General features: G+C 37.1%; 2 protein-coding genes across 4 annotated transcripts in view; one reads left to right on the top strand and one right to left on the bottom strand.

Moving 5' to 3' along the window:
* Positions 1-25,759, bottom strand: part of ANO3 (anoctamin 3) — a 418,943-nt gene that overhangs the window by 33,255 nt on the left and 359,929 nt on the right. For all 3 annotated transcript variants that reach the window (XM_059138525.1, XM_059138529.1, XM_059138531.1), the window contains 3 exons: positions 9,344-9,426; positions 8,782-8,922; positions 8,100-8,264 (listed from right to left, as the gene is read on the bottom strand). In XM_059138525.1, coding sequence (XP_058994508.1) covers positions 8,100-8,264; positions 8,782-8,922; positions 9,344-9,426 — 389 coding nt within the window. The remainder of the gene's footprint in view (positions 1-8,099; positions 8,265-8,781; positions 8,923-9,343; positions 9,427-25,759) is intronic.
* Positions 1,942-2,874, top strand: LOC131810556 (galectin-3-like). The gene has a single exon (XM_059138539.1). The coding sequence runs from the start codon at positions 2,437-2,439 to the stop codon at positions 2,809-2,811; it is 375 nt and encodes a 124-aa protein (XP_058994522.1). The 5' UTR covers positions 1,942-2,436; the 3' UTR covers positions 2,812-2,874.

The following is a 25,759-nucleotide window of genomic DNA, read 5'->3' as shown; positions in this document are numbered from 1 at the left end:
TCAAGTATTCCAGATGATTTGAAGCATAGCAAGAACAGGAAACAATCTAAGTTACTTTCATGATCTGTAAGATGGACTTATAATCCAATTTTCATTATTTTTACCCTTATTTTTATCCCACATTGAACATTTATTGAGGGATGCCATGATCCATTTGTTTTGAAGGCTTAAACGATGCATGTTCTTTACTTATTAGTTTGAAAATCACAAGTGCTACAAATGTGAAAGACACTGAAAAGAGAATTCCAGCTACAAAAATAATTTTGAACAATTATTCAAGAGGCTAAGCTCTTTCCAATGTGAATAATGTTCAAGATGCTAGGAAATGTGGAGAATGAAATATTTAAAATTTATTTGAAGAATATATTCTAAATGTCTTTTAGGCCTAGGCAAAGACCTGGGAACATAACAGTGAGGAGGCCCCACTGTCAGGGGCTTATACCCTAAGAGCGGGAGACCAGGCATGCCTAAGCCCAGTAATCAGAAGAGCATTCACAAGAAGGAGTGTTTAATTCCAACAGGGCAGTCCGATAAGGAGGGAGACTAGGCATGTCCAAGCACCTTGTGAGAAGAACAAACACAAAGAGGAGATTATTCGATTCTACATATGGGATCGAGAAAAAACTTCATGGAGCAAGTGATCCTTTATTGGAATTTCCGAAGATAAAGAAACAGCCTCCACGGAGATAAAAGGAAAGAAGGCAAATAGAGGGAGCACTGTGAACAGAGACAGGGCCATGAAAAAGCAGAATGCTGGGCAGCCAACAAGAGGGACCTCGTAGGCTGGAGGGCAGAGTGTGAGAGGGAGGGAGGGCATCCAACTTTAAACAATACAAGAAAGGAAAACTGGCTTGAAATAATGGGAGGCCTCCATGCCTTGTTAGAATTTAGAATTTATACCAGAGGCAATGGGAACCCGCTAAGCACTTTCAAGTACAAAATAAAATGATCAAATCCGTGATTTAGAAATATCCTTCTTCTTCTTCTTCTTCTTCTTCTTTTTTTTTTTTTTTTAAGATTTATTTATTAGAGAGAGAGAGCATGAGTGGGAGAGACAAAGGGAGAGGGAGAGACTCTCAAGCAGACTCCCCTTGAGTGTGGGGTTCAACTAGAGGCTTCATCTCAAGACCCTGAAATCATGACCTGAGCCTAAATCAAGAGTTGGATGCTTAATCCACCAAGCCACCTAGGTGCCCCAGAAAGATCCTTCTAAGAGCAATGTACAAGGGAGGTGAGAAAAGTTGAAAAAGACAGGAAGACTCAACAGTTAGAAGGCTACTGAAATGGTACAAGCTAGAAATGACAAGTAGCTGAACTAAGGAAGGAGAAGTGAGAATGATGAGTAGGGAATAGCTAAGAGAGATGTTACAGAAGCAAAATTCACAACAATCACTGATGTGATGAAAGAGACAAAAGAAATGAATGAATGACTTTAAATTTATGGCTGTGTACTTTAAATATTTAAAGTTCCTGATTTTAAAAAAAAAAGGGTTTGACTAATTGAAACTATTTTGCCATGCCTATATAGATTACAGCTGAAAAGCATATTAGATTAATAGACTATTTTGACTGAGGCCAAACCCTCATTTGGAGAATACAGTTGCACAGAGATCACAAAGTCTAGCTATTAAGAAAAAAAAAAGCACATTTTTATGTGCTGCATATTTAGTGTTGGTCTGAAAATAACAAGAGATAGCATTTGGTATTCCAGGTCAATCATTTTGGTGGTATAATTTTTTTTAAAGAGTTAGCACTTTGATATTAATGGTTTTAATCTATGTTTATCTGATTATGACCTTGAATTAATCCTGTGGGTTCAGGTAAATTAGATGAGCTTTTTGATAATCTGTGACATGTGTTAACATCCTGGATAGGAAGGGAATACATAAATTTAGAAGGGCATTAAGGTTTTACACTGATAAAATCTGAGGAATAGGGATCGCAGCACCTCACCAGAAGCCACCCCCGCAGCAAGCCAGCGAGCGCCAAGGCGTCGGGAAAATGGCAGACAATTTTTCACTTAATGATGCTTTATCTGGGTCTGGAAACCCAAACCCTCAAGGATGGCCTGGTCAATGGGGAAACCAGCCTGCTGGAGCAGGGGGCTACCCAGGAGCCTTCTATCCTGGTGCCTACCCTGGACAGGCCCCTCCTGGCAGTTATCCTGGACAGGCCCCTCCTGGTGGCTACCCTGGACAGGCCCCTCCTGGCAGCTATCCTGGACAGGCACCTCCAGGACCCTAACCTGGCCCAATAGCTCCTGCTTATCCTGGACCACCTGCACCAGGAGCCCACCCTGGGCAACCGAGTGGGCCTGGGGCCTACCCGCCTCCTGGACAGCCAAGTGCTCCTGGAGCCCAGCCCACCGCTGGCGCCTTTGGCATCCCTGCTGGACCACTGACTGTACCTTATGACCTGCCCTTGCCTGGAGGAGTCATGCCTCACATGCTGATAACAATTCTGGGCACAACGAAGCCCAATGCAAACAGATTTGCTTTAGATTTCAAGAGAGGGAATGATGTTGCTTTCCACTTTAACCCACGCTTCAATGAGGACAACAAGAGAGTTATTGTTTGCAATACAAAGCTGGATAACCTCTGGGGAAAGGAAGAAAGACAGGCGACTTTCCCATTCGAAAGTGGTAAACCATTCAAAGTACAAGGGCTGGTTGAATCTGACCACTTCAAGGTTGCGGTCAATGATGCTCACTTGTTGCAGTACAATCATCGGATGAAAAATCTCCAGGAAATCAGCAAACTGGGAATTTCTGGTGACATAGATCTCACCAGTGCTTCACATGTTATGATATAATCTTAAAGGGGAAGATTAAAAAAAAATGAAATTGAATATAAACCCTTACACATTGAAACTTCATGTTTCCTGGTTGAAAAATTTCACTTTTATTCATCACTGTCCTTGTAAATCTTTGATTTAATAAACATCCTAAGAGTTCAAAAAAAAAAATCTGAGGAATAGAACATTCTTTTCACATTTGTTGAGTTGGCTGTGTAGTTCACTTCCTTTATACTAAAATCCATTTAAAAATCTTTTCCTAAATTAGTTGCAGGAGCAAAGGAGAGGTTTTGTGGTTGATTCTACTTCCAACAATCTTTAAATCTTTATGTCAAAATTCCCAACAAGTATAAATAAATAATTAGAGAAAAGATAGTCAGTCTTACATTCTATAAGGAACAACGGATGAATTATAGGACTAGGCAGTTACATGGGATTTTGAGGACCTCAAAAGATTATTTTTATGACAAAAATAACACTATCCTCATCTGCCTCCAGAGGTTTTATTTCTACAATTAGGAGATTCATTCCATCTAGTTCAGCCTTCGTTATCTGTAAAAAGCAGTACTTTGGAAGAAGGAATATATTGAGCCTCTAAGTATTCAGACTTAGTGAGAGGAAGCTTATGAGAGAAGACTGCACGAATATGGGTTCACTGTGATTCTAGGAAAGGGGCAGTGACTGAGGGCGCGGGTTGGAAATGAGGCCGAGTGAGTTTAAGGGACGGGTGATTAAGAAACAACTGGAATAATATGAAATTGGAGTCTGGTACACCAAGGGAGACTCAAGCCGAATTTCAATGTTCTGAACTATCAGTGAAAATAAAAAGAAACTTTTGATAGGGAAAATGTATGAAGGTGAAAGCTCCTATTTTATTTCTTACAAAATCTGATCATGACAAATGCTTCAGCTTGCGTGAAAAAAAGATAGCTATTTCCCTGGGTAGGAACCAAGGATTGACTCCTGGAGCTGGAGGTTCTGTTCCCAGAGTTGTCATGCTTGCCTTCCCAAGAAAAGGTTAATTGAAACACATTTGGCTTCTTCATTTCCCCTATTAAATACTTTCCACCTTCAAAAATATTAGGTCAGTTCCTAACTCACTTAAGATGTTTTTGAAGATCAGAAGGTCTTTGGAACAAATTGTCAAAATCAGGAACACAGGGTACTCTTTTGAAGACACTAATAATTGATGGTGAGGGGAATAAATAGACATGAAACCATTAACATTGATTACCTCCAATGGGTACAATTAGTTTATGATAGGAAGGGACATGAGTGGCATTTTGGGTAGAAAACAGTGACTTTTCTTAATATTTTTAATGTCTTCGTACTGTCAGTACTTTATATAATAAAAATGTATTGATTTTATAATGCAAAACTAAAAAAGATAACAATAGTAAATTTCAGAAAGAAAAATACATATAAAAAAACAAGTAATAGACACATGAAAAAATGTTCATCATCACTAGCTATCAGGGAGATTCAAATTAAAACCACATTGAGGTACCACCTTACACCAGTTAGAATGGCCAAAATTAGCAAGACAGGAAACAACATGTGTTGGAGAGTATGTGGAGAAAGGGGAACCCTCTGACACTGTTGGTGGGAATGCAAGTTGGTGCAGCCACTTTGGAAAACAGTGTGGAGATTCCTCAAGAAATTAAAAATAGAGCTTCCCTATGACCCTGCAATTGCACTACTGGGTATTTACCCCAAAGATACAGATGTAGTAAAAAGAAGGGCCATCTGTACCCCAATGTTTATAGCAGCAATGGCCACAGTCGCCAAACAGTGGAAAGAATCACAATGCCCTTCAATAGACGAATGGATAAGGAAGATGTGGTCCATATACACTATGGAGTATTATGCCTCCATCAGAAAGGATGAATATCCAACTTTTGTAGCAACATGGACGGGACTGGAAGAGATTATGCTGAGTGAAATAAGTCAAGCAGAGAGAGTCAATGATCATATGGTTTCACTTATTTGTGGAGCATAACAAATAGTATGGAGGACAAGGGGAGATGGAGAGGAGAAAGGAGTTGAGGGAAATTGGAAGGGGAGGTGAACCGTGAGAGACTATGGACTCTGAAAAACAATCTGAGGGTTTTGAAGGGGCAAGGGGTGGGAGGTTGGGGGAACCAGGTGGTGGGTATTGGAGAGGGCAGGGATTGCATGGAGCACTGGGTATGCGGCAAAAAACAATGAATACTGTTATGCTGAAAAGAAACAAACAAAAAATACCTAAGTAACAACAAAATACAAAACATCCACTTTTTAAAAATAAAGAAATACCATTAAAATTAAAAAAAAAAACAAAACAAAACCAAGTAAGCCTACTGAAAATTAGCACAGTGGTATAATTTCCACATGAACTAATTAAATATTTTAAATCTTCTTATATTTTAGACATAAATTTGATCAGAAGACATAATACAACACCTTAGATGTGATTCTTTTTCTAAAGACAACTCTTGAGTATTTAAAAAATTATGGGGACGCCTGGGTGGCTCAGTGGGTTAAAGCCTCTGCCTTCGGCTCAGGTCGTGATCCCAGGGTCCTGGGATCGAGTCCCGCATCGGGCTCTCTGCTCGGCAGGGAGCCTGCTTCCTCCTCTCTCTGCCTGCCTCTCTGCCTCCTTGTGATTTCTGTCTATCAAATAAATAAATAAATCTTTAAAAAAAATTATGAATGGGCAATAGGTAATAATTTTAAAAAAGAATGAAAAAATTATAAATAAATTCAGAAAGACCAAAAAAAGATCACTGGCATTTCTATAACTTGGACTAAAGATTAATAAATAAGCTTTATGATTTAAAGATGAAGAGAAAGAGAACAAATAAAATATTAGTATTTTGCAAGAAAGAGAATAGGAGGGTATAGAGATTTTTAAAGAGAAATAAAATTTTAAAATATTAAAGAGAACCAAATAGAAAAAGGTTAACATTTATTGGGCACCATTTATTTGCTAGAGGATCTCATTTAATCTTTCAACTCCCCTATGCATTAGTTTTATCACCTTCACATGAAAGATCAAAAAATCAAAACTCAAGGATGTTACAGGGTCTGGCCAGGATCCCACAGATCAAGTGCAAATCTTCGGTTTGCCTGTGTCTAATGTCTACTGCTTTTTATCAGGACACCAATTTGAGCAACAGGCACCACAAAGTGATGAGAGCCTGAGCAGTATTTTTTCCCCCATTTTACTTAGAGCCTTTTGTGCTTCAACTATGATGCATTCATTCCTCACTGTGTCCTATGTCCCCACTAGACTATAAGATCCTAGATAGTCATTTTTATGTCAACCAGCCTACTACAGATAAGAAAATTGAGTCAATTTAAGACCAGACCAGTTGATTGTTAGTGTTACCTAGAAATAAACACATCAAGTATTTAGGCTCCTTTCCTCAGAAAATGAAAAATTGTCAAAAACAGTAAGGAGGGCATGTATTGCATGGAGTGCTGGGTGTGGTGCATAAACAATGAATCTTGGAACACTGAAAAAAAATTAAATTAAAAAAAATTGATTTTGTTAGAAACAAAATCTTTCACTATCTACCGTAAGAGTTTAACCATAAATATAAAAATCTACAATGTCTGTTCTGTGAATGGCTCCCCCATCAATTGTGGTGTGTGTAAAATGTGGTATGTGTAATACAACACAATGTGGTGACTTTGTGTAATGTGCAATCTATAGTGCTTTCACACATGACCAGCCATGCTGTTCCATCCCATATTGTGTTTTTTCAATGTTTATCATTTACTTTAATCTATGAGTCAAGGACATAAACTCAACATATTGTGTGATTTATTTGGAGATACTGTAAACAGTAATTTCCTTCCACAAAGCAAAAAGGAATCTGAAGAAAGCAGACTCCAATAGAAGATATTAACTGCCATCCTTACATCAAAACTTATTTATCACAGTGACTTTTCACTTTTCTGATTATTTTAGATGGTCCTAGCCCTCTCCAGGCTAAACATGTAACATCAGTGTTCACCCACATATAGACTCAATGCACATTACTTTACATAATATAAACATCATTATTTGTCTATTGCTCATCTATCTTCAGACATTATCTCATGATGTAAATATGCCTGCACTAACACTTAATATATGTCTCATCTAGGGAGAGTTACTTAAGCTCTCCAGATTCATTTCCTTATTTACATAATAGAGAGCATGCTGGCCTTATGGCATTGTTGGAAGAATTGAAGAGATTAATTAAATTAATTAAAGAGATTATTACCCTAAATGTGCCAATCAATGCCTCCTGTCTTCAGAGAATAGGACCCTACCCATAGACCTTGCTGAAGATATGGGCCAAGGTAGATACAATAATGCCCTCTCAGCCAAAGAGTTCACAAGTCCATCAGTGTAGGTGATGTTGAACCAATCAGATGTTGGCTCTGAAAAATTAGTACATTGAAATACTGGGTGATCTCAGTTAAATAGGCTATAGAAACCAACATGATCACGTAGTTAGAACCAAAGGAGGTCACAAAATCTTTGCAATACCACAGCATGAAAGAAGACAGGTCACAGTTAAGCAAGATAGACATTTCCTAATAGAATAGAGCAGATATGCAAACGGAAAATACCGAGGAAGGAAGGAAAGAAGGAAGGAAGGAAGGAAGAAAGGAAGGAAGGAAGGAAGGAAAGGAGGGAGGAAAGAGAAAATTGTTTAGACCCAGAGAAAGAAACATGGAGTAGCTGTCTATTTTCTATTTCAAGTGAGGCTTTGGAAGTAACAAGCCTTCAATTTCAAACAGATTTTCCTATACTTTTATAACAGATTCTCCACAGAGGTTCAGTTTTTGAACCAAAAGATGCTTTATTTGAATAAAAAGAGCATAGCACTTTTTTCAGCACACATAGATACTCAATGAATGGAAATGTTTGCTCATCAAGATTATAAACTCAAAGGACAAGGAAGACAATACAACTGTTACTGGTTTCTGGGGGGAGGGGGTTTGGGAGAAGGGGGTGGGATTATGGACATTGGGGAGGGTATGTGCTTTGGTGAGTGCTGTGAAGTGTGTAAACCTGGTGATTCACAGACCTGTACCCCTGGGGATAAAAATATATGTTTATAAAAAATAAAAAATTATTAAAAGAAAAAAAAAACAAACCCATCATCCAAACCATATAGATTAATTTTTTTCTGCTAAACTGAGTTGCCATTGATGGAAACGTTGGTTGGACTCATTGGCTTCCTGTAAAATACAATCCAAGCATGAAGGAAACATAGACCTCTCCCCAACCTATGCATTTTAACCTTTTGAAAACTGTAAACACTTACAAGATTCAGGGCCATAATGATTACAAAATTGATACAGACAGCAGCAGCCGATGTTGCAAACTGCCAGTGTTGTTTGATGAAATTCCACTTGAATGATGCAAACTGTTCCATGACAACCAGGCGATACACCACAACAGCAAACACTGCAGTGATCACCAAAGAAATCTACAATATGGGAGACAGAAGAAGACATCCATATTTTGCATAATTGACAAAGCAAAAGCAATACCACAGACCAAGATATTGCCCCTGCCCGGTCCCCCGTCCGAAGAGCTAAAGGAATTTGCTTTTCCAAGAAAGGATACATAAATTCAATTTTTTCCTTTGAGTTTTTTTCCTTCAGTTACATTAGAGTCAAAATACAAGTTGTAAGATACTGTTCAAATTTCCACTTTCAAGTGGAATGCTTAGTTTTAATTAATCAGGACAACTCATATAATTTCCATTTTATTTTAGATGGTTTTTGTTTCTTTCAAAGAGTGTTTTATTTAAAGATATTCCCAAACTCTCTTTGTAATCACTCCTTGACTTGCTGTGATTTTAATTTTGTTTAATGGTATGTATTAAATGTACTGAACTGGATATGGTTTGACCCTGAGGCTCACTAAATGAATTGATATCTTAGAATTTCTTTCTAAATATGGGATCCCAGAGCATTCTGATATTGATGGTTGTACTTTACCATGAAGAATATTCCTGAGATAGAGACAAGAAGACGAGTGATTTTGTCTGAGGAAGGCTGATGTGGCTCAGGTTTTCCACTGATGGGATTCACTCTCTCCATCTTGTAATACTTGGCTTCAAATTGGGGACGAAGTGTTTCCTATAAGAGAAACTAAAGTTACTACCTATCAAAGTCATAAATTAAAAAGGTACATATATCCAATAGCTGGAACAAAATCCCTGCATTTTGACCTACTTTTATAGTAAGTCTTGGAAAAGAAGTAACTTTTAAAAAATAAAATGAAAATTTTTTTCCAAATAAACCCTAAGCTATAGTTTATTAACACAATTTTTCACTAATGTAATTTTAGGAAACACTGTGAAAGTCTTTGAAAAAATGACATTACCTCATCAACGGTCTTTCTTAACTTCATGAAATAAGAAATCTTGGGAGTAAAAAACATCAAAGGAAAACCTAACAGTGTTTAGTTCCTTTCAGCTTGGATGTTAAGGACAGTGAATAATTTCCTGCACCATATGTTATTCCAGTTTCTCTGTCTCCTGGTTTCCTAACATCTTACCTCCTCTTCTTCCCATTCAATAAGGTCCCAAGTATAGGTCAGTGTACTTCTTCTCCTTTTCCAAAACTCCAAGAAGACTGTAGCTATAGATAATAATATCATCATCATCATCATCATCATTATTCATTGCCTAACCACATCGCTTTCTTTTATCATTACTTTTCGTTCTGGGATTAATGCATTTCTGTCATATTATTAAATTATTAAAATAAATTAAATTTGTATTAATTTTATACAATTTATACAACTTTTTTTTCCCCTCATCCTCTCTTCCCTGTCTGTGACTACTGCTATCAGCATGAACCCCAGAGAATAGTTTTTTCAGTGGATTAAATAAGCATAGGCCTTTGCTAGCCTGGCCCATGAAAGTGATGTTATAATAGAAAGTCAGTATTAGTGAGGTAAATATACATCATCCCTTTTGTTTTGTATATGCTACTTCAGAATCACATAAAAGACCTTAAAAAGGGGGAGGGGGGCTTCTCCAGCCAGGAATGACAATAAAGATTAGATGCTACTCCTCCAGGATGGGGTGGGAGAGAGAGGAAAAGCACAAAGTTACCATGGTGGAAGGAGAAGAAGAGAAAAAGACTAGAGAAGATACTCTTGGATGAATATTCTAGATGAATTTAGCATAGACTAGAGGACTCAGTGGAAACAGTAAAGAAATGGCTGAATCATTAACTGGATTTTCCGTGTAAACAGCTGAGAGACAGATTGCTTGCTTTCTAGTAAGATGGCTTCACCTCAGCATTCAAGACTTTGCAAACATCATTAAGACCTCATAGGTGCATTCTTAAAAACTGTGATATCATTCATCCATGTAACCATCCATCCATCCCTCTATCCATCCATCCATTTGCTGTTCTCTTATTTGGGGCAAGGTACTCCAACCTCTGGGATCTCCTAATTTAGTAGACAGACACAGTCATCTAAATAAAATTAACTTACATTGCAGTTAGAGTTATAATGAAGACAGAATAATAGCACAAACATAGAAACACATGCTATTGGAAAAACACCACCATCACAAACAATACAGTGTAAAGGAGTGAGGTGTTCTTCCCAGTTTGTGTTTATTCTCCTCTAGCCTTGCAAGTAAAGAAATGCCAGGGGAAGAGGATTCTGAGGTTGTGTGTGTGTTTTTTTTTTCCTTTATAATTAGAAATCAGCCCTGATATTGGTTAGAAAATATAATGTTCATAATCACACTATCTTACATTGTTGTCACACTTCAAAATGTACAAGTGCTTTCTTACACATGATTTAATTTTATTACTTTCATAACACAAGTAAATACGGCAGGTATTACTATCATCAGATTTTTGAAACAAAGGTATAAAATTACTGTGTCCAAGATCATACAGTCAATAAATGGCACAGTCAGGACTGAAACTCTTGCGAGTTATTGTCCATACAGTCTTCATATTTTTAAAAATTATTTTTTCCTCAAGCCTACTCTCCATGCTATCTACTGATTTTATATAAAGTTTAAAGAGAGTAGATAAGGCTAAAAGAATCGAAATAGCCAAGCTCCACTGAAAGGAAGAAAAATGAGGTTTTCCAAATACTGGATCTGCTATAAAAGTAGTAGATCACAATCATTGTTACCAAGAGGGAGATCTAGAACTTAAAAAATAAGTGGGATGTAGAGGAACTATATGGGAGAGACACAGAGAAATAATTTATTATGAAAAGAAAACTGAAGAAGAAAAAAAGCATTATGTCATATAAGCAACTATAACATGCAGTAATTATAAGCCTGGGACTTAAAGTCTTTCAGTCAGTACATGACACAGAATATGCAACAAAATTCTAATTATCACTGATCTCAGTCAAGGTTTAAAGTTGAAATGTGTCACATAGTCATTTCTTAATTTATCTTTCTGGCATAAACTTTGTCTAGAAGCGGCTCCTAGAAAATCTAAGAAGTAAAGGTAACCTTGCTTGTGTGAGCCTGAAAACTAGCTTTGGTATAATTTTAACTTCCACAAATGTTTTGACTTTGAATATCAATAATATTAACTACACTTTGTGTTAAAAATCCATTCTCAGTTTAAGATATATTTACTTTATTCACAGATCATTTAAACTCTCAAGTGAATCAATATTCTCTAAGGAAGTTTTAATTAGAAAGAGGGCATGAAGAGTAATTTATCAGCATGCTGGGGTGCCTGGGTGGCTTAGTCAGTTAGGGGACTGACTCTTGATTTCAGCTCGGGTCATGATCTCAGGGCTGTGAGATAGAGCCCTGTGTCGGGTTTTGTGCTGAGCTTGGAGCCTGCTTGGGATTCTCTGTCTCCCTCTCCCTCTGCCCTTATCCACCACTCTTCCCTTCTAAAAAGAAAAAAAAATTTTAATTTATCAGTATGCCAAACACCAAAGAAGGATGGAAAGTACCACTTAACTAAACCCTAGTAAATTTAATAAAAACAAAATTAATAATAAAAGTAGTTCACTTTGAAAATTAGAATAGTCATCGCTTCTGGGCTGTGATGACTGGCAGGTGGAATGAGGAAACCAACAGAGATGATGAAAATATTCCATATTTTAACAGGAGAAGTGATTATATAAATTTATGTCATTTTCTTTTTTTCCCCAAAGATTTAATTTATTTATCTGACAGAGAGAGAGAGAGAGAACAAACCGAGGGAGCAGCAGGCAGAGGGAGAGGGAGAAGCAGACTCCTCACTGAGCAAGAAGCCAGATGCAAAACTCTATCAGGACCTTGAGATCATGACTTGAGCAGACAATGAACCGAGTAAGCCACCCAAGCGTCCCTTTCATTTTCAAAGGTGATCAAAAGACACCTAGAATCTGTAGATTTCACCGTATGTAAATTATTTATCAAAGGCCAGATTTTAGAAAGTAATTTTTAAAATACCATTTGCAACAACATGGATGGAACTAGAGCGTATCATGCTTAGCGAAATAAGTCAAGCAGAGAAAGACAACTATCATATGATCTCCCTGATATGAGGAAGTGGTGATGCAACATGGAGGCTTAAGTGGGTAGAAGAATAAATGAAACAAGATGGGATTGGGAGGGAGACAAACCATAAGTGACTCTTAATCTCACAAAACAAACTGAGGGTTGCTGGGGGGAGGGGGTTTGGGAGAAGGGGGTGGGATTATGGACATTGGGGAGGGTATGTGATTTGGTGAGTGCTGTGAAGTGTGTAAACCTGGTGATTCACAGACCTGTACCCCTGGGGATAAAAATATATGTTTATAAAAAATAAAAAGTTAAAAAAAAATAAAATAAAATACCAAGTGATTAACAACATCAGTGGGCTTGATCATTACGACAAGCCAGTCGTTTCCCAGGTTTACAGCAGGAGGCTCTGAGCTTGCAGTGAGGGCCTGAAAAGGAAGTGGGAGGCTGGGAAGACCGTATCTCACTACACCACCAGTTTCTGGGGAGTTGCAAACCCAAAGTATGAACACAGGCGATTAGACTACACTTAGAAGTGTTGGCTGAGCATTAAGGAGGCTTGCACAGGGGGCACCTGGGAGGCTTGGGGTGCCTGGGTGGCTCAGTGGGTTAAACCTTCTGCCTTCGGCTCAGGTCATGATCCCAGGGTCTTGGGATTGAGCCCCGCATCAGGCTCTCTGCTCAGTGGGGAGCCTGCTTCCCCACCCTTCCCACCTGCCTCTTTGCCTACTTGTGATCTCTGCCTGTCAAATAAATAAATAAAATCTTAGAAGAGGAAGAAGAAGAAGAAGAAGAGGAGGAGGAGGAGGAGGAGGAGGAAGAAGAAGAAGAAGGAGGAGGCTTGCACAGTAGCCTGACACAAATATATCAAGTAGCCCTGGAAAGAAGAAAGCGTTTGACATATGCCAAGACCTGAGAAAAAGGGCAAAGCAGAAGCGCCCAGTGGAATTGGCCTCAGGGTCATCTCAGGTAGGTAGATAGAAGTGTGGCCCAATATAAATATAGTGAGAAAGGCTGAGCCTTAACTCTAGACTACTGAGTGCTCTGTCCATTTAAACACATTCAAACTCCAATAAAATAAAATCAAATAAACCACCACACTGCCCTGAGTCATCAGCAAGATTTGTCCCACTGGCTCACATTTTGCCCCTAGACTAAAGAGTAGGCTCCAAATGACAGAAATGTAAGCTGGAGAGGCTAAATGCTTTAATGCCTAGTTTGGTGATTTTGTTCTTCCACAAGCATTCTCTGAACCTGAGCCCTTTCCTGATAGAAAAGGATGAGGAAAGGGCTTGAGCTGGCATCCTGTTCAGGACTGAAGAATGGCAATAGGAATTCAAGAAGAAACAGGCATCTTTGAAGGACTCCATGAATCAGTGACTTTAAAAAAAAGGTATATTATAAGCAGTGAAAGTCATTTTATTGTAATTGGTGGTGAAACGTTTGGCATGAACTATGTGGAAGGACTTAGAAACGATCACTCAGAATGAGCAGGGTGACAGAGACCATGAGATGATGAAGAGGACAGGGAGCATATTGAATTGCCTTAATGAAAAGTGAAAATGCTTTAAAAATAAACACGTATAAAGCCATTTCACTTAGAAGGATGTGTCACTATAAATATAGATGTCGATGAATTTATAGAAATTTATAGCATATATTATATATACAGTATAGGCGTTTATATATTGTGTATGTACCATAAGTAACTGGATGAGCCTGACATATGATCGTTATATATACATAATGCCCAAAAGAATATTTACCAAAGTGTTACCACTAATTGTTTGTGGAAATGGATTCTGGAGCACTTTTATTTCCTACAAAGTTAGGAAGTATAAAACCGCTTCTTGTGTACAGTTTATCAACTCTTCCCCTTGGTCCTGTGAGACTGGGTTGGGGTTGGGGTCGGAGGAGAGGCTGCCATTGGAGAAGGGCGTTTTGTGATCCAGGGAAAGCCAGCTTTCACATGAGTCATGGAGGTAGGAGGAATATTATGGAAAAGCTGAAGGTGATACCACATACTTCTGTTCCTTAGCAACCATACAATGTATTTATTTTTTTACTCCTGCCTCTCTGACTATAATGACATACTTTTCTCTACTTTAAACTTCAACGATACATGTGCTGCATCTTGAACTTCCGTTTATTCCTCATGCTCATTTCCAATGGCTTTTCCTTGTGATCCAAAGTCAATGGCACAGAGTCACAGAATCATAAAGTTATGCATCTCAAACAGGTTAGATTCTTCTTCTTTTTCTCCTCTTCCTCTCCCCTCCTTCTCCTTCTTCAAGTAGGCTCCATGCCCAATGGCAGGCTTGAACTCTTGACCCTGACATTGCAGCTTGAGCTGAGATCAAGAGTCAGATACCTAATGGACTGAGACACACAGGTGTCCCTCAAAGAGGTTAGATTCTATACGTAGTTTTTTCCAAGTTATTTATTTCAAATTTAAAGAAATAAAGGCTCAGAGTGGTTGGCAAGTAATATTGGCCTTGTCTAGAAATCTGTCAAAGCATCTACAGTGCTTTACTACAATTTTTTTTTTTTTTTTACATCTGCTTTTTCCTACACTTGAAGTTGTTTCTAGAGTGCCTTTTTCCCTTAGCATTTGCAGTGCTTGGCACACTGACATGTTCCATAACTGTTACATTGAGCTGAATTATTGAGTGGAATCGAGTGATTTTAACTCTAACTCTTGGTCACATGCTCTTTTCATTAGAAACGTTTTCAAATTATGCACGATGGAGATAGTGGAAAGATAGTCCCTCACCACAGAAGTCCATTCTATAACTGTTTTATAATTTGAGAATTCAAGTTCAATTTTATGTGGAAAAATTGTCACTACTTTAAAAGTTTAAAAAATGACTTCACTGTACTTCAGCAGGTGGGGGCTCTTGAAGACGGAGCTGGGGAAAGAGGTCAGTTCCGAACACAAATGAAGTTAAATACGTTGGAATATGGACAACACAAAGAATTCCAAGTATTGTTTTCATCAGAAGAGATAAAGATGGAAAACCTTCTCAAAAGAAGACCTGGCTGAAACAAAAGTTTATCAGAGCAGTACTTCTGAGACTGCCAATGTAGATAACACCCGAGTACCACTAAAGACTTTCTTCCATTCCCCAGATTTATTTTCAGCAACATCCTTGAGCATAATGTGCCTTTCCCACACAGTATTGCAACATCACTATACATGAGGTAGAAATAGAAACCTCACAAAACAGGTTCTACAATTAGCAGGAGGGCCACGAATGTGGAACGCTTTACATTTCCATGCCTAGAGAAAGCTATCTCCTTTCTTTCTTTTCTTTTTCTGGTTAGCACCTTACAAAAAATGTCATTAACGGAGTTCCTTCTATCAGTATAAAGCAGGCTAATCAATATAAGAGGCTTCAATATGTGTGAAGAGACAGAGCCTGAACATTTGGGCTGAACGGTAGGAGACCCAAGCACACGCGAAACTGGTTTGTCAAGACTCTCTTGTCTTGTGAAATTTCCTCTTAGTCCAAGCACATGGAGTCTCTCTCTGACTTCCAATTTCCTCCCTTCCTTCTTCCCTATATTTATTTTTAAGAAATAAATTTTATATATAAATTAATATAATTTAATATATTAATGACAATTCATATATTTAATATTAATTAAATATATTAATATTTAACAATATTAAATTAAAAAAGGAAACAGCAAATAACTAGGTTCTAAGAGCATGGGAAGCCTAACATTTGGACCTAGTACTGAAATTCTTCACCGATTCCTAAAATCAGACTTGATTTTTTCCCCTGAGAAAATTCATCTAGAAATAAGAAGCAACATAGGAGCAGCTTGATATTATATTAAAACCCAGTGAGAATTCTCATGACAATCTCAACCAGAGCAGACTCTTTGGTATCAAGAGTTACCAAAGTTAACTTGTCTGTCACTTGAAGTGGTGTCAGAGTCCATGCAAATAAAACTTGTCAGCTTTTGCCATATATTTTTTAAAAAATATAATGTAACCTTTTAGACACAGGATTAATTTTTCTCAGGCCTTCTCTTCATCTTACCACTCAACTATTTGATACACTTAACATCCTTAATTATGTTGAACATTTTCAGATGATAAATGTAGAAACAGCAGCAAAAATAACTAGAATGGCACCTTGTCTGATTCACTTTTGAAACACAAAGGGTCCGGGAATGCCTGCTCTATAGGAAGTTTTCAATAAATATATGTTGAATGAATGAATCACAAATGCAAAGAAGAAACTAAAAGTTATGTACAATCTCACCATTGGTAAGGAACTATAATTATAATTTTGATAATTCCATCCAAGGTATTTCTTTTGGACAGTCTATTTATGGCTGATTAGTTGCTGATACTCAAAGGTATGGTCATACTGGTTGTGAAGTTATGACTGAAAAAAGGAAAAGCAAACTCATAAGTGAGTCCCTAACTTGCCTCATACCCCTCATGCACTGGTCTGACCTTCCCAGGAAAGCTACACTAGGACAGGATACCTTCACCACAATAGGATACCTTCCAGTTTACCCCTGAAACAGATTATGGCCTCCAACAAAGTGCTCCAGAACTAAGGGCTCCAGAACGAAGGTCTGCTTTCATTCTGACCAGCCAGGGCCAGAACCCTAAACATTGTTAAATATTTGTCTTTTCACCTTATAAGCATCCCTCTGGAACTGGGTACGGTTTAAATTAGAATGGTACTTGGCACCACAGGAGAATGATAGTCACTATAAAAGAAAGGACTAGCTTTGCTTTGATCATCAATATCATAAAATTTATCTTCTTGAGCAAATTACAGTGATCCTCAAAAAACTCCTAGGAAAGGCAATGTGGTGCTGGAGAAAGAACATAGTTTGGGGTAGGAATGCTCTGGGTTTGAAAGCTGCCTAAACGCTTTGCTAACAGTGTGACAAATGCCCTGTATGAAGGTCTACATAATGAGAACAGTGACAACAGTAGAATCATCCTCACAGGGACATTGAATGAATTAAGTAAGATACAGTTTGTAAGTGGTCTAATTATGCTTAATTCATTTTAATAGTACAATAAACTATAATAACCATTTTTTCAACCTTCTATTAGTTATACATAGGAAACTTTACATAGACAAAGTTTCTACTGGGTTTCTACTGCACAAGGGATATACAATACAAAATATACTTTATAAAGTTTAAACATATTGTATATCATCCTGCAGGAAAAATAAAGCCATTGTCATTTATTTATATTTCAATTGATTCACAAATTCAGTCTTGGTCAATTTCCACATACTTTCTTTTGTCCATAACCTAGCAAATGATTTATATTGTCCTTTTTCTTCTTTTGTATTTAAGACTGTAAAATTACTGCTGGAGTAAATAATTCAATTCAAAACTTGTTGTTTTTGAGAGCATATTTGTCTATTCCTATAAAGAGCATACAAAAAAAAAAGTGAAAATGAGTTGCCTCATATTCCCAAAGAGGAAGAAGAGAACCAGCATTGATTGAACACTTACAATGTCCCAGACTTTGTGCTAGCTATTTTTAAAACAACCAGTGTCTTTTCCACAACCAACCCAGGTAAATACAAGGTTATTAATGTCATTCAGTTGATAAGTAAATTGGAGCTCTTAGAGGTTAAGTTACTTGAGAAAGATATTTGGCTGAAATTCAAATCTAGATCCAAATGCTGACCTTTTTCTGTGCCAAAGGAAAAATCACCCCAAACATGGTTTGGGATAGAAGTTTTCAAGCTATATAATTTGTAACATCTTTCTGGGAAGAAATTAGCACCGCAGATGAAATGTTTAACAATCAATCTTTCTTTCTTCCTTTTCTTTTCCCTCCCTTCCCCTCCCCCCTCCTCCCCTTCCCCTTCCCCCCTCTTCCTCTCCCCTCCCCTCCCCTCCCCCCTCTTCCTCTCCCCTCCCCTCCCCTCCCCCCTCCCCCCTCCTCCCCTCCCCCCTCTTCCCCTCCCCTCCCCTCCCCTCACCTCTCCTCTCCTTTCCTTTCTTTCCCCTCCCTCCCTTCCTCCCTTCCTTCCTTCTTTCCTTCTTTTTATTTTTTAAGCAAATTTCTAAAAGACCTAAATGAGATCGAGAACTTCTGGGAGGTTGGCTGCTCACCCACTCAGTGCTCCATCAATCAACAGTCGAAAGCTCTTTGACCATAAATAAATCTTTTCCATTTGTGTTGTTGTTGTTGTTTGGAGTCTAAAAATGATTATCAACCACTCTCTTTTCTTATAGCTGACGCTACCAAGACAGAAATCTTTGCATTGATCTCTTAGAGAACTTCCTTTGCAGATAAACTCTAATAAAATTTTGATACATGCTTATAACTTAATTGTCTAAAAAGATTTTTTTTTTTTTACTGGACCGCTATATCTGAGTTTGCAGAGACAGAAAGAAGCAAACTTAATGCTTCTTGGTCCACAATTCAAGCAAATATTTACTTAGTCCAAGAAGGGTTGGATTGTGTATATTCATAATTTTGATGTGTCTAAAAGCTCCTTGTACACACAGCCAGTATGACTTCCTCAAACATTGTGCAGTAGACTGGCCATGAGTGTTTTTGAAAAAGGAATAATTGAACGTTGACTCAGGGATACATTTAGTTTGCGTTGAGGAAGATATATTTAATGTGGTCTGCAGTCACTTCTACAAGTTGTTCAGTGATTATTAACTATCTTAATATAGCAATGATTTCTGAGGAAACTCCTTTTACTTCATATGTGGACTCAGGAGCCAGACCAGTGATTGTATAGAGAGATGTTCTAGACTCTAGATGTCTAGAGTGTTCTAGAGTGTCCAGCACTGATGAAGCAAGAGAAATACGATCTGAAGTACAGAGCCAGAAACTACTCTATGGAAAATTTTTAAAATTTCAACACTTGGGTCATCTGGGTGGCTCAGTCAGTTAAGTATCCATCTCTTGATTTTGGCTCAGGTCATGATCTAAGGGTCATGTGATCAAGCCCCACATTGGGCTTCACGCTCAGTGAAGAGTCTACTTGAGGTTGTCTCCCTCCAACCCTCCTCCACCTCACTCAAATAATAAACAAAATCTTTTAAAAAATTAAATTTCAAAAAAAAATAAATTTCAACTGGTATGTGAAATGCACCAGAGCTTTTCTCAAATTTACATTAAAAATGCACACTACCAATAATGAATTATAAAGCTGAAATAAACTTTTCAAAATTATCGATAAAGAAGACTTCCAATTAACCATGTTAGAGGAAGAGGAAAGACTTAATTGCTTTTCTATACATTCTCTGTAATATTTTTATATGTTATATTAAAAGGCAATTTGATAAAACAGAAATGTGGGGCAAAAAGCATTACAGAAATATGGTAGTCAGCTAATTAAAATATTGTTACTTTTCTGGATTTTGACTTTATTTATTTGGAGATTTTAAAAATTTGTAAACTTGTGATTTTTCCCAGTTTATTTATTTTTTATTTTTTTTTTTTTTTTTTTTTTTTATAAACATATATTTAGTTTATTTATTTTTATACTTCATTTTCTGTTCATATTTTTGTAGCTTCCAAAACTGTGCATCTCCTTCCCTTGAAGAGTTGTAATGGATCACTCACATATATGCCAGCCATCCTGCTAAATATTTCACACGTTACTCATTAAAGCCTCACAACAGCTCCATGTACAAGAAACAATTTTTTTTTATTGCTATTTCATAGGTAATGATACTACAGTTCAGAAATAAAGTTTTCCTGCCCCAAATGAACTTGACTGTGTACCCCAGGTCACTCTGAGTCCTAAGGCAGGGTTAATGGCTTCAAATACTCATTCAAAGGGACAGTTTCCAATAGTCCTAAGTGTCCTTTAAGGATTCTGTCCTGATTTCGTACAAAAATTTCTTTCTTGTTATACTACAGCTAAGAGCTTCTAGGAACTGTCAGCTTAGTTAAACATAGCATGTTTTCATTGTTCTCTCCAAAGTGTTTAAGGTGCTTAGAGTCTAAATGGATGGGAAAGCCACTTGTCATTGCTATTTGCTGTCTGTGAACTTGATTTCAAAATCCCTTTCAGGTTATGGATAAGTTTCCTTTCCTTCTTCCCTGGGTTCTGAGCCAAGAAACAAATCAAGGACCTTCGTCAGAGTGTATAGACCTAGTCTTGGCATCTTATTCTCTCCTCACTCTGCCCCTTACAAGGTCATGGCTCAGTGCTGAGGACACTCAGCAAATACACTCTGTGTGTTGTTGCTGCCATGGTTATTATTTATTATTATTTAGCTCTGCTAACTTTCTAGACAGGAAAAAAAAAACAAATTAGAGATGCCTGAATTTTATGATTATCTTCTTTAATATATTTTTTAGAATGCATTAGTAAATCAACCTTTTCCTCAAGGTGGCAAAATAAGTTCTATTTTCCATGTACTAGTTTTGCCATTTTATTATATTTATGCCTTGTTGTAATTTCATTAAGTCCCTATAAAAATAAATTGCATAGTTGATAGACTGAGCAGTAGTCATCTAGAGAGATTACACTTTGTAACAAAATTGAGGCTCTAAAAGAAGGAAACTTGCATAATGGTATATTCCATCATACAGACATGGAGGGATTTTGTAGGCATTTCTGCACAACAGAGTATCATGTACTTGTTAAAGATAATAGTATCATTTTCCAGCAGGTTGCCACTTGCAAGTCTGAGTAGTTGTTTTGGGTGTTAGGAATAAGAGGCTTTACTTCAGAATTCTTCTCTGAGCAGGAGTCTAGAGGGAGCCCAGAATTCTCCATCTTAGCAAGATGCCTCCATGTCTGTATCCTACACACATAACTTTTCCTCCTGTTATCCCTCACAACTGGGTCCATCATAACTCACTCACTGTGCTCCTTAATTCTGTTCATATCAGTTATCTCAAGAAGACCAAGATTTCCAAGATTATCCCTTAACCCTCAAAGTCTGATTCTCCAGTTTCAGGGAAACAGAAGACTTTTGTGACCATCTCCCACTCCTTCCCAACACTTTTTGAGATACTTTCACTTTATCCTTTTGTGCTCAATGCCGTAACAGTAACTTAGGTCCCCTCACCTTCTCCTGCTAACTGAAACCTGGGACAATTTCCTTAGGGCATTCTCAGCTAATAGCGATTTGTCTCCCATACCAGTTGAGAGACTGAGATGAGGAGGTGAATTTCTTGCTCCTCACTGCTGTTTCAAGACCATTTCTTCCCCTCCTCATTCACAGATTTGGGTCTCACATTATCAATCCATACTTCCTACTACCTGTGTTAGGGGAAGTCATGTAACAATCCCTGGAGACACATCCCTAGCTTATCTTAATATATTAAAACTCTTGGCTTAGTGCAACTATTTTCAACATGATTTCTAAAATAATTCTTTGAAATTGCAACAAACACAGATAATCTTTCTAGGGCCTTGGCTCTACAAAGTTGTCTTCTCCTTGTCTATTTCATTCATGTACTCCCACAGCATACTTCTGATCAATCTCCACTTATCAGCTCTATCCCTCTAGCTCATTCCCTATAAACTCCAATTCCAATAACTCCTTGACCCATATTTTCAATCCACTGACCTTTGACCAATATTTTTCAATCCTCAGTCCCATAATATTTTGACTGTCCTTTCCTCTCCTGGAGCCCTCACTTTCTTCTTTAAGATTCTAATGGTCTGCCATTATATTCAACCACCTGCATACACCCTCAGATCTCTACCTCTTATCCCTGTTTGTTATAAACTCAGAGTCTGAAAATGACCCTAGTTAAAAACAACAATCCATCTACTGTCCATCTGTCCCCATGCACACCAACATCATTGAAGAAAAAGACAAGTATACTGGGTGGGTTGATTTGTTTTAAAAAATGATTTGAGAAGACTTGTGCCATGCTGTAATACCTTCTCTTTTCTCATTTAATAACCAGCACATACACTCTTACCACTCTTAGGTGCGATTTTGCTCTCTACCTCACCATTAAAAACAAAGTGTTCAGGGGCACCTGGGTGGCTCAGTGGGTTAAGCCTCTGCCTTCGGCTCAGGTCATGATCTCAGGGTCCTGGGATCGAGCCCCGCATCGGGCTCTCTGCTCTGTGGGGAGCCTGCTTTCTCCCCACCCTGCCTGCATCTCTGCCTACTTGTGATCTCTCTTTGTCAAATAAATACATAAAATCTTTAAAACAACAACAACAAAAAACCAAAGTGTTCAGGAGAAATTATACCCCAAAGCCACACCTACCCACTTACCAACACTTGTGTGCAGTAGTGTCTACACTCTCACCTGCTATAACAGAAGATTTATGAATTCATAGTTAAATCAACTATTCTTATAAACTAGCCCCTATCCCTTATTACCAGCTGTAGGACATTGCTCAGTGATGTACATGTACAATCATACAAAGTTGCTTAAGAGATATCTTGATGTGGGAAAAAAGGTTGATCTCATACCTGAAAGAGCCAACAATTAGAATAATATTCTAGGTAGAAGAAATGTGAGCTTGCAGATGTCTTATACTTAGTATTCTCACTTTTGGGGGGTTATTATTGTTAATTATATTTATTTATGTATCTACTCATTAATTCACCCATTTATACACTTAGTGAGCATTTAGTCTGTGCAAGGAATTAGTCTAGTTCTTTGTATGAAGCAATTAAGAAAGAAGACCAAAAATGTTTGCTTTCATGAGCTCTTTCATACAGGAACAAATAATAAACAATAAAAATAATGTAAAAGTACATTAAGTGACTATAAATGCTGCCGATAAAATAATGTGGGGGAAGTAAATTAAAACAGGTCAAGAAAGCAGGGTTGTAGCTTTTATAAAGATAACTAGGGAAAGCCTCTCTGTCAGGAAAAAAAAATAAAATTGGAGAAGAACAATTTTATTTATCTTTTTCTTTTTTTTCAAAGATTTTTATTTATTTATTTGACAGAGAGTAAAAGAGAAAGCATAAGCAGGGGGAATGGGAGAGGGAGAAGCAGGTTTCCTGCTTAGCAGGGCACCTGACACGGGACTGGATATCAGGACCCTGGGATCATAAATTGAGCCAAAGGCCAACTGACTGAGCCAACCAGGTGCACTGAATTATTTCATTTTTCACTCAGTTATTATTTATTGAGCAACTACTATGTGCTAAGCTATAGACACAAACTCAAAGTAATTTAACATAAGTGTTTCCATGCTTGGTTGGACTCATCTCAACTTCTGTTCACATTGATGCTAAAACTTTAATTTCTACCATCTCTAAACAAAAATTACTATAGTTATCATATAATTATAGTTATTGAGCCCTACCACGTGTTTATCTACCTTATCTCACTGACTCCCCACAGGTGACTAGAAGGTAGGTGTCACTTTTGCTATTTTACAAATGAGAACACACTGGGAATGAGATAGTGATTAGACAAGATTATGAAACCAGTTAAGTGGCAAAGCTAGGATTCAACAAGAAAATTGTGAGTTGATGGCCTGAGCCTTTCCTCCATTCCTGCTGTTCTCTAAGAATGAGCCTGTAGTACCAGCCAGAAGAAGAGCCCTGACACTGAATAAAAATTTATGGGGCTATCCTATGCTAACAAAGTTATTCTGGTAACATATGTAGAGGGTGACCATATCTGCAAGGGTAATGCTCTGAGGAAAATAGTGTTTGCTTTCAAAATGTCTCCATCACCTTTTAGCAATATTCCCACTCTCTGGCTCTTTTTTTCCCCCTCCTTGATGGAATTGGAAGGGGAGATAAAAAGGCATAGGGAACTCCTATAGTGTCAGGACCTAATTAGCACAGAAAAATACCCAATAAAATATTCTGTATCTATGAACAACTTGAAGCTTAAGTATCATTTAGAATCAGTTGTCTTCAAAATTTTAGTATAAGCTTTAAAATCCCTTTGTAAAATTGTTATCCGTTTGTATAATTTTATAAGAACATCCAAAATTTCTTTTTTATCATATATGTAAATATTTGCCACAGATGTGATTTCTAGCACATTACAAAAAACTGACATTTTAAAATAAAACTTTCATTAGTCTTTTATACTTAACTCATATCCCTTTAAAATACACTTGCTATAAGATCTTACTATTGTAAAATTTAAGTTGTTTCATTTTTTTTTCTTTTTTTTTTTTAATTTTTAATTTTTTATAAACATGTATTTTTATCCCCAGTGGTACAGGTCTGTGAATCACCACTCACCAAAGCACATACCCTCCCCAATGTCCATAACCCCACCCCCCTTCTCCCTGATATGATTAAGTTGTTTCATTTTATCTTTAAATCTACTTCTGCTTCTATTGCTTCTACCTCAGAATAATATCCTTTATATTTTGTCTGAAAGTATTTATCTTCTCCTACTGCTAACCAAAAAAAATAGAAAATGAAACTAGTCATAAGAAATTAAAATTAATTTTAACTTTAGTCATAAGAAATTAAAATAATTTTTAAAATTTCTTTGACCATGAGGCTCTTTTTAAAATCTGGATTGAGTTGTCATTATTATTAACAAAGAAAGAAAATTTATACCAAAATTTAACAGATATTAAACATGAAGCCTAATATTTTTTTTTAAAAACACCTCTCTTAAGGATATCAATGGGCTTTTTGACTGTTTTTCAGTTGGTTCAGGTATCCATGGATACGTGTTACTTCTTGCTATAGTGAGAGGTTTCAGCAACAACTCTATGTGAATCCTTTGTCTTTATGAGGATATTTACAAAGCAAACATCTACACATAATGTGTAGATAAGAATGCAACATGTTTTGTTATAGTTATGTTGTTTGCTTCTCTGAACTACAGCTGAATTAAAGTTTGTATGTGATTTATCACGTTTTATTAAATCAGGTTTTTACAACCTTCCTTAGCTCCCCATTTTATGTAGGTATGCATCCAAGCATGCACACCTGCATACATGCAAATGCTATGTCGCAACTTGTACCTAACAAAGGGCATTGTTGTAGAATGTCCTTAGCAACAAAATAGAGCACTTAATCTTTACATAATGTGATTGTTAAATGATGACCATATTGTTAAAGATGACCATATTATAATACCACGTGACTTAGGAAAAAAGATAAGCTATGTTAAACATTGGTTGGCTCTCATGAGAATAATCTATTTCTCTTCTCACAGAATACTGAAACAAAAGTTATCAACCATAAGGAATTTTTCCAGCTATCAATTTTATTGTATTCCTGAAGAATACCATTAAATTATCTTCAAATAATATAACCATGTTATTTGCTTTATTATTAATCAAATATTTGTTTCTTAAAGTGCCCATGCTCCTGTGGGGAGATAAAACATGAATTCAACTTATATCATGTTTTAGACTCAGAACCGGCTATTAATGGATTTTGATCTATGGCAAACAAATTCCCGATATATAGCACCACCATCAGGCACATGACTCTATAGGATTTGTATACAAGGAATACCATTTTGGATCCAGAACAATGTTTTAATTTTACTTGAGGCACGGTCCCAAGTTACATTCTGGTTGTATTTTCAAATCCATCAG

The sequence above is a fragment of the Mustela lutreola genome, chromosome 1 (genome assembly GCF_030435805.1).
Source record: "Mustela lutreola isolate mMusLut2 chromosome 1, mMusLut2.pri, whole genome shotgun sequence".
NCBI lineage: Eukaryota > Metazoa > Chordata > Mammalia > Carnivora > Mustelidae > Mustela > Mustela lutreola.
This window is presented reverse-complemented; position numbering and strand designations above follow the sequence as displayed.

Bases quoted from the DNA above. Each gene is read 5' to 3' on its own strand.
- LOC131810556 (XM_059138539.1), top strand. From the start codon at position 2,437: ATGCCTCACATGCTGATAACAATTCTGGGCACAACGAAGCCCAATGCA.